The sequence below is a fragment of the Solanum tuberosum genome, unplaced genomic scaffold (assembly GCF_000226075.1).
Source record: "Solanum tuberosum cultivar DM 1-3 516 R44 unplaced genomic scaffold, SolTub_3.0 scf00366, whole genome shotgun sequence".
Classification (NCBI taxonomy): Eukaryota; Viridiplantae; Streptophyta; class Magnoliopsida; order Solanales; family Solanaceae; genus Solanum; species Solanum tuberosum.
The window spans coordinates 305846-315019 of NW_006239289.1; the positions used below are offsets into that span (position 1 = coordinate 305846).

General features: G+C 32.2%; 1 protein-coding gene across 1 annotated transcript; it reads right to left on the reverse strand.

Moving 5' to 3' along the window:
* Nucleotides 1–3492: 3492 nt before the first annotated feature.
* On the reverse strand, nt 3493–4017 carry LOC102597601 (agamous-like MADS-box protein AGL61). The gene has a single exon (XM_006361607.1). The coding sequence runs from the start codon at nt 4015–4017 to the stop codon at nt 3493–3495; it is 525 nt and encodes a 174-aa protein (XP_006361669.1).
* Nucleotides 4018–9174: the final 5157 nt, after the last annotated feature.

The window sequence follows — 9174 nt, forward strand, 5'->3', positions numbered from 1 at the left end:
CATTAGACATTTTGGTTGAAATTGAGATGAATATTTGTCACTTATACAAACATAGATAGAGGCTTAAAATATCGTTTATTGATCAAATAATAGCATATGATTGTAATTTCTACGACCCCGATAAGATATTGCATGCCTTTATGATATAATTTATTTAATTGAAAGTGGATATACTAATCTTTTTTCCTAAAATACTATCTCAAGTGATATGATAGGAACACTTTTGGGAAATTTATAGTGGTAACTCTATGATTTAAAATTTTTAAACATTGATACTAATATTAAGACAAATAATGTTTGAAGGAAATGAAAAAACGAGTTATAAAAGATCACATATTTTGAAGGAAGAAAAATTCAACATAGAATTCATGTTATTCTCTGGCCCTTTTGTTTCCGTTTGACAAGTAATTATGCATTTATTGACAAGGTCGAAATCTTATTAAACATATCACGTGATCTTAAAAAGTTTTTTAATTGTTTTGTTGTAGACACATTATTTTTATTTTTTTATATATATCTAACGCGTGTTTTTTATTTTAAAAAAATAAAATAAAATTTATTCAGTTATTGTAATTGGGATCATTTAACTACTTTTTATTGTAAAAATAAATTACAGATTTATAACATTTTTCTGTTTTTTTTACTGTGTATAGTTTGTTGAGTTATTTATAGTGAATAAATAAAATATAACTTATCAAAATTCTTTATTGAATAATCACTTATATATAAGATCAAACAATTATTTCACTATGTGTATTTAATTAATTTCAATAAATATAAAATGCATTTATGAATTATGTATTAGTTTTTTTTTTTCATGTTTATACTAATATTAAATAATTATTTATTATTGTAAGTTAAATAAATTGTCCATTAATAGTTTAACTCGAATTAAAATCAATAAAAAATATTTTTGAAACTTGTGGTTTTGAATTATACATATCTAAAATATTTAAATTTGTCTTTATTCTTATAGTATTAAACATTTTATGTGGAAAGTTAGAATTTGATTTTCTTTCCGTTAAAAAAATAATGATTTTATTAATGGTTCAACAGAAATATATTGTAAACTAAAAACGTATTTGATTAAAACTATTACAATAATATTATAACAAATAAAGTTATGTATAAGTTAGTTACTATGATCATATAAATAGTATAATGTATTACTATAATTACTTTTAAAAATAAATTAATAAGTGAATAATAAATTTTATAAATTATTTTTAATTTTAAAATATCCGTGCAACGCGTGGGTACGAATACTAGTAGAAAATAACAATTGAAAAAAAGTGTAATTTAATGAACCAATACTATAACTTGTATTTTTATTATTTTAATTTATTGTTTTTTTAATCCACTTTAATTTATCTATTTTTTATTTCACGTTTTATTATATATGAATTGAAAGAATTAGTTGAAAAACAAAATCTAATGGATGAAAATATTGATCCCATAATTGATGATTTTGCAAAATTTTAAGTAAAAATTGTTCTCCTTTTGCCTTGGTTTACTTATATGTTAATTGCACTCCACGCATATATTTTATTATTAAATACTTATATTCTTTATACTATGAAATCTTACTTTTATAACTCTTTTGAAGTATATAAAATATAATTATCAAAATAAATAAAATTGTTAATATAAATACTTATTATATATATTTTATGAAATTTAAAAATAGGATAAATATTTATGCCAAAATTTTTTATTCATGCATTCGATAAACTAATTTATTTTTGTTAATTATGTATCTTTTGAAAATTTTAAATAAAACTGAATACAAATGAAGAAATAAGTTGATTCGATTTTTAATGTATCATAAAAGTAAAATCACAAAATTTAGTACATAAAAACTTTATGATTAAATTTTTAAATTGTATTTTAATATACTTAGTTATGAACATATATCTCACGTGGGGTGTCCATGTATTAATTTCATATAGAAAGATGTGTAATCATTTTGATTTGAAAATGCAAGGAGTATATTTGAAATTAAAGCATATTATCAGAGTATTCAATTTAATTAACCTTCAATTTTATTAGTCTCTATATAATATGTGAAGAGATTTATTATCTATAAATATTTTTACATAGTTAATATGAATCTATTTATCTCTATATTTCATATAAAAGATATAAATAAAAATATAGTAAGCGAGTTAATAATTTAAAAAAAAATTATGTTCTCATTTGAGGTTGAATATATTGAGACTTAATAATTAGTAGTGTAACGATTTTAGATTACTTTATGAAAAATCATATTTGACAAGTGTAATATAACATTTATCTTTTGATATAAATACAACTAAAGAATCTAAAATACCAATAGATGTGATTTATCCAAAAAAAAAATGCAAATCTAAATTGTATATTTGAAAAAGGAACAAGAACGATTGAATAATGAAATATTTAAAGGAGTTTTATCATATCAATATGACAAAGAATAATAAGACGTGCTGATGTGTTTCATTAGTATTTTTCAGTTACTTCACAACATCATTCTTAGATACTCAAGAAAAAAGGTACACCGAAGTATAGGTTGTAATATAAAGATTCAAACTCATTGATATTTCAATAAAATGTACAAAGTGACATCAAAATTTATTGTTAAATACCCGGTCAATGCAATATAAACGAAAGAAAAGAATTACTAAGAAAATATATCTTGACATATTGATTAACAATGTACTATCCCCATTTTATAGATTATAAATGTTAAATTTGTTAAGTTTCATTTCAATCGTCATCTCAAAACGATCTTCATAATTAATATATAATTAAAAAATAAAGTGATAATGTTACATTTGGACATAGAGAGAACGTATATAATTGATTGAAAAAAAAGTAATTCTTTAATAATTATTTCAAAGACCGCGCGAAGTGCGGTCAAATTCCCTAGTTATATATAAAATAGAACCGAACCAACCAATTACACATAGAGGTCCTTTGTCTCATTAGATTTTCCACTCTTTGTTTTGTAGAGTAGGGGGTTGTGGGTTACCGTGTTCTATCTAGAATCGACCATGTTAGAAGTCTTAAGGTAGAGAGGTTGATTGTGCTTCATGTCTCCCAAGAGCATATTGTTCTGAGTGAGGGTAATGTTTGCTATTGCCGCTTCCTGTTTTGCTTTCTTAGCGAAATGCGTGAAGTATAAGTATCAAATCACGTGAATCTATTATCAATGAGTGAATATAAGAATTGAGCCTACAATTTCTTCTTCTTGTTTAAATATCACAAAAATGTGCAAGAACACAATAAATTAAGTAATACCTCACAAGAAATACTTAAAAACATAACATAAAAAACAAGAGATCAAACATGTAAGAGAAAAGATAATATTAATATTAATGAGAATAATATTTCATAATAAATATCATTGCAGAGTACATGTAATTGCTTAGCATCATTAGTATAAAATTATAAATTTTTTAAAAAAAAACAGAACCATTAATAAAATTTCAAAAATTAATGTAGATATAAATCTATCTATGAAACATTAGATGCAACTTCATTTTCCAATTGCTCTAGACGATATTTCATGTTAGAATCAGCAACATTTAGCCAAGCTTCAAACTGAGTTAACTCATCACTTTTGAGCTTTTCAATTTCCTCCCACCAACCAATTTCTCTCATCTCTATGGCTTGATCAAGTATAATGGTTTGCTTGCTTGCAACATCTTCTCTAATTTTAAACTCTGCTAGTTTAAATTCGATTTCATTCACATTGTTTCGAACACATGTCGCAGCAAGTTGTGTAGTGTCACTTAATTCTATATTTGGATTCAAAAGATGTTGAGTAACTGTTTCAGCAGTTGGGTGGAAAAATGAATGAGGCTTATTTGTTGGAGAAAAAAGAACTATTCCTATGTCAACATCATGTTGTTGAATGAGTTCACCAGCCAATTCATATAAACTCAATCGACGTTTTGAAAATGAGGCATATTGAAGAACTTCGTTTTCATTTTTTCCCATGGAGATTGTTTGATGTCCGACAGTCTTCTTACCCTCCATTACTAGAATAACATAAGCTTTATTAATGAACTAATTTCAAGAACTGGTACTTAGAAATAATGAATTACCATGATATTTATACACATACTCCCCCCCCCCCCCCAACCAATAGAATGAATTAAATTTCTTACCATATTATATATGGAAAGTAGCATAAATAAAAATCTATCTTCTAAATTTATCAAATACTCAAAGATGATATGTAGTCAATAAAATTAGTGAAATTTGAAATTTCAAGTTAAAATGAAAAATATTTTAATATACTTACTTAATTTTACCATATTTTAATTATCAAATATAAATGTAATTTTAAGAAACATTAGTTACATACAACAAAAATTAAATTTCTTACCTTATTATATATGGAAAGTAGTTGAATAAGAATATAACTATTAAAATAAATTTATCAAAAATTTAAAAATGATATGAACTCAATAAGTGTCACGACCCAGACCATCGTGATTGACACCCACACTAACCCTCCGGTGGGAGAAACATTACTACAACCCAACTTAGTAGCCTTAACCAAAATACTACACATTTAAAGATACGGAAACAAGTTTAAATGTGTAAGAAAAGGAAAAATAGGGAGTTCCCATAAACTCCAACAAAAGTCTAACAACCAAATGCGGAAATAATGCCTAGAACCTGAAAGTCAATGTACCAAAAACTCTAATAAGGAACCATAAGTCTAAGGAAATGGGTACAACCCAATTAAACATAGGAAAATCTAAGGTACTATTCTAAGTCCGAAGATGTGGACAAAAATAAAAGAGAACTCATGACATCCTAGAAGAACTGACTCACCCTTGAATTCGAGTCGATCACTAATTTTCTAAATGAGGTCTGTCAGTAGCCGCCTGAAGATGCCTTGTACTCAACAAAGAAAGAGCAAGTGCAGTATCAGTACACAACCACAGTGTATTGGTAGGATTACGCGGCTATCCCATTAAGTGAAACATATATAAAGTCATTACAACATAATAAACATGCATACACCGAACAAATACAATACCAATATCATTTACGAACAACGTACAATTGCACAATCTCAAGATATAGAAATTTTCCAAGTCATTGGTCCTCTCACGGAACCCACACTTAAACAGTTAGTGTATCGATATGTGGTACCCGATCGAAGTTAGTGTGTCGGACGTGACACCCGATCCCATATATGCGCCGAAACGTGCACCCGATCCCATATATGCGCCGAAACGTGACACCCGATCCCATATATGCGCCAAAACGTGACACCCGATCCAAGTTAGTGTGTTGGAACGTAACACCCGATCCATTCAAACAAGTCACAATCACAATCACAATGTACATTCTCATAAGCATACATTCAAGTCATGATTCATGACATGCAATTCTTTAATTATCCTCATTTACGATTAGTGGGATCAATAATGCAACATTCACATATATACATGCGTTATAATAAAGTAATTACAAATATATATCACACCAATATGAAATCACAACCATCACCTACCTCGAACAAAGCTTGAATCCCCTAATAAACTTGATTCTTCCCTTTTCCAACTTCTTTTCGCTTGTTCTTGGTCTACAAACAATCATAATAATGCGAGGATCAATAAACAAGACCTAATTACCCGGATTATAACCAATAACATCCATCCTAGGCCAAACCCTTGATCCCTATACCCAGGTTAGGGTTTATTCCACCATAAATCACAGATCAAAACCCTCCCCCATCGATAATTACCCAAGAAACTAAATTCTACGGATTGAAAAATGGATTCGGAGAGTGAAAACCTTACCTTTAGCCTCAAGAATGGTGAAAAACTGTCAAGAAAACACCTGGGGTTGTTCCTTAGCTCTCACAGTTGAAACTTGTAGAATAAAACATTTTTGGGGTTATTTCCGACTTAAGTCGCGTCTGTCCAGCCACAACGGTCCTCACCCCGCTATAGCGGCCCCGCCCAGGCGGGATAATTCTGCCACATCGGGTTGCACGGAATCAGTGAGTCGATTTAAGAGTTTTAAACTCCCATTTCACAACACACCTTTGTCCCATGGCACTCAAAAAATACCCGTTCACGCTAAGATCAGTTTCGGGAGTTCTATTCCCCCGAATTCGATTTTGTAAAGTCGTATGGGTTCCTTAACGTCTTAGGTATCTAATCATATGATCAAATTCATAATTAGATCTCCCAATTGTTACTAGATTTCCCTAGACCTTACTGACTCTGATTTCGTCCAAATCTAGACTAGGTTGGGAAATTCCAAGTTACGACCAAAAAGTTTTCCGACCCAAAAATTTTCCCCGTTGGATTTTCTATAACGACGGGAATAGGTCGTTGCAATAGATACCAATTTACCCATCACTTGTCCCTGAGTGACAAACTAGGAAAGATGGGCTAAAGTTATAGTAGAGTAGTACTTGAATCGACGAACAACTGGGGATACTTGTCTTGCATGTCCTTCTCGGTTCCCTAAGTAGCTTTGTCAGTTGGACGATGTTTCCATTGAACTTTCACATACTTAATCTCCTTGGTCCTCAGCTTTCGGACATCACGATCAAGAATTGCAATCGGTTCCTTCTCATACTGAAGGTCTTTGTCTAACATAACTGAGTCCCATTTTATGATGTAATCCCCATCACCATGATATCTCTTCAACATGGACACATGAAATACCGAATGAACTCCCAATAGGTTAGGAGGTAAAGCCAATCTATAATCCACTGGCCCTGCACATTCAAGAACCTCAAAGGGACCAATGTATTGCAGAATTAGCTTGCCCTTCTTGCCAAATCTCATCACCCCTTTCATGGGTGATACCTTAAGAAGAACTTTCTCACCAGTCTGAAATGTCATGTCTCTTACCTTATTTTCTACATACTTCTTCTGTCTACTCTGGGATAATAAAAGCTTAACTTAAATACTCTTCACTTTATCTTGACCATCCTTCACTAATTCAACCCCCAAAGGTTTTACATCTCTAGCCTCGAACCATCATATGGGTGATCTACATCCTATCCCATAGAGTACCTCAAACGGTGCCATATCTATGCTGGAGTGATAACTATTATTGTAGGAGAACTCACACGACGGTAGGAACTTATCCCAGTGCCCTCCAAAATCAATCACACATGCCCTCAACATGTCTTCTAACACTTGAATAGTCCTCTCTGATTGTTCGTCCGTCTATGGATGGAAGCGGTACTAAAAGTGAGTTGTGTGCCAAATTCATCATGTAACTTTCTCTAAAACTTGGAGGTAAATTGCGTACCACGGTTTGAGATGATAGAAAGGGGCACCCCGTGCAACCTCACTATCTCTTTCACATAAACCTTAGCCAATTGTTGAGCATTATAATCTATTCTGACTGGAATAAAATGGGATGACTTGGTCAATCTGTCCACTACTACCCAAATAGACTCAAATTTCCCCAAGGTCTTGGGAAAACCAACCACAAAATCCATAGCTATCATTTCCCACATCCATTTCGGAATCGGCATTCTCTGAAGAAAACCCGCCGGCCTTTGATGCTCATATTTTACTTGTTGGCAATTTTGACACTTAGCCACAAACTTCGCTATATCCTTCTTCATGCCAAGCCATCAATAAAGACGCTTCAAGTCTCGGTACATCTTGGTCACATCCAGATGGATAGAATACTGTGAACCATGGGATTTTACCAATAATTTCTGAATCAAGTCGCCCACTCTAGGAACACAAATCCTTCATTTAAAACTGAGCACACCTTCCGCATCAAGAGTGGTCTCTTGTGCCTTACCAATCACAGTCTTCTTTCTAAGCTCATTCAAATTTTCATCCTCAAACTGTTTGGCCTTGATCTCCTCAATGAACGTGACCCTTACTTTAATGCTAGCTAGCACCCCACCTTTCTCTGAGATGCCCAACTGCATGAACTTCGATTCCAAGGTTTGAATTTCCTTAGCCAAGGGTCGCTTGGATACACTCAAGCAAGCTAAACTATCCATACTCACCGTCTTTCGACTTAGTGCATCTACCACTACATTAGCCTTACCCGGATGATATTGGATGGTCACATCATAGTCCTTGAGTAACTCCATCCACCTTCGCTGTCTCAAATTCGAATCTTTTTGAGTGAAAACGTGCTGCAAGATACGATGATCAGTAAATACCTCACACTTAACACCATAAAGATAATGCCGCCAGATCTTAAGAGTAAAATCTACCACTGCCAATTCTAAATCATGTGTTGGATAATTCCTCTCAGCACCTTCAACTGTCGTGATGCATAAGCTATGACATTCTTATCCTGCATCAACACAACACCTAAGCCTGAATGTGAAACATCACAATAAACAATAAAATCTTTACCTTCCACCGGTAGTGCTAGAATAGGTGATGTGGTCTAAAGAGTCTTGAGTTTTTGAAAGCTCTCCTCGCATTTTTCAGTCCATTATCTTTTTTTTCGTTAAATTTGTCAAATGTGTGACGATAGAAGCAAAGTTCTTCACAAATCGACAATAAGCTATCAAGCCCCATAAATTTTAACTTCAGTCACAGAGCTAGGTCGAACCCAATTCTTAACCGCTTCAATCTTTTGGGGATCTACCACTACCCCTTCTTTTGAAACTACATGCCCCAAAAAGGTAACCGAAGTCAACCAAAATTCACACTCAGAAAATTTCTGTATAAATCTTGCTTCCCAAGAATACCCAGAACAATACGAAGATGGTCGGCATGCTCTTCCTCACTTTTAGAATACACCAAAATATCATCAATAAAGACTATAACAAATGAATCATGAAATGGTTTGAACACACCATTCCTCAAACTCATAAAAGCTGCAGGCGCATTTGTCAATCCAAACGACATAACTAGGAACTCGTAGTACCCATAACGGGTTCTAAATGCCGTCTTGGGCACATCCTCAGGCCTAATCTTTAGCTGATGGCAGCCAGACCTTAGATCAATCTTAGAGAAAACTGATGCACCTTGCAATTGGTCAAAAAGATCATCTATTCAAGGAAATAGGTACTTGTTTCGAATGGTCAGCCTATTCAATTGTCGGTAATCTATACGCATCTTCATACTACCATCCTTTTTCTTAACAAATAATACAGGAGCACCCCATGGGGAAGCACTAGGACTAATGAAACCTTTATCAAGAAGCTCTTGGATTTGATCTACCGAA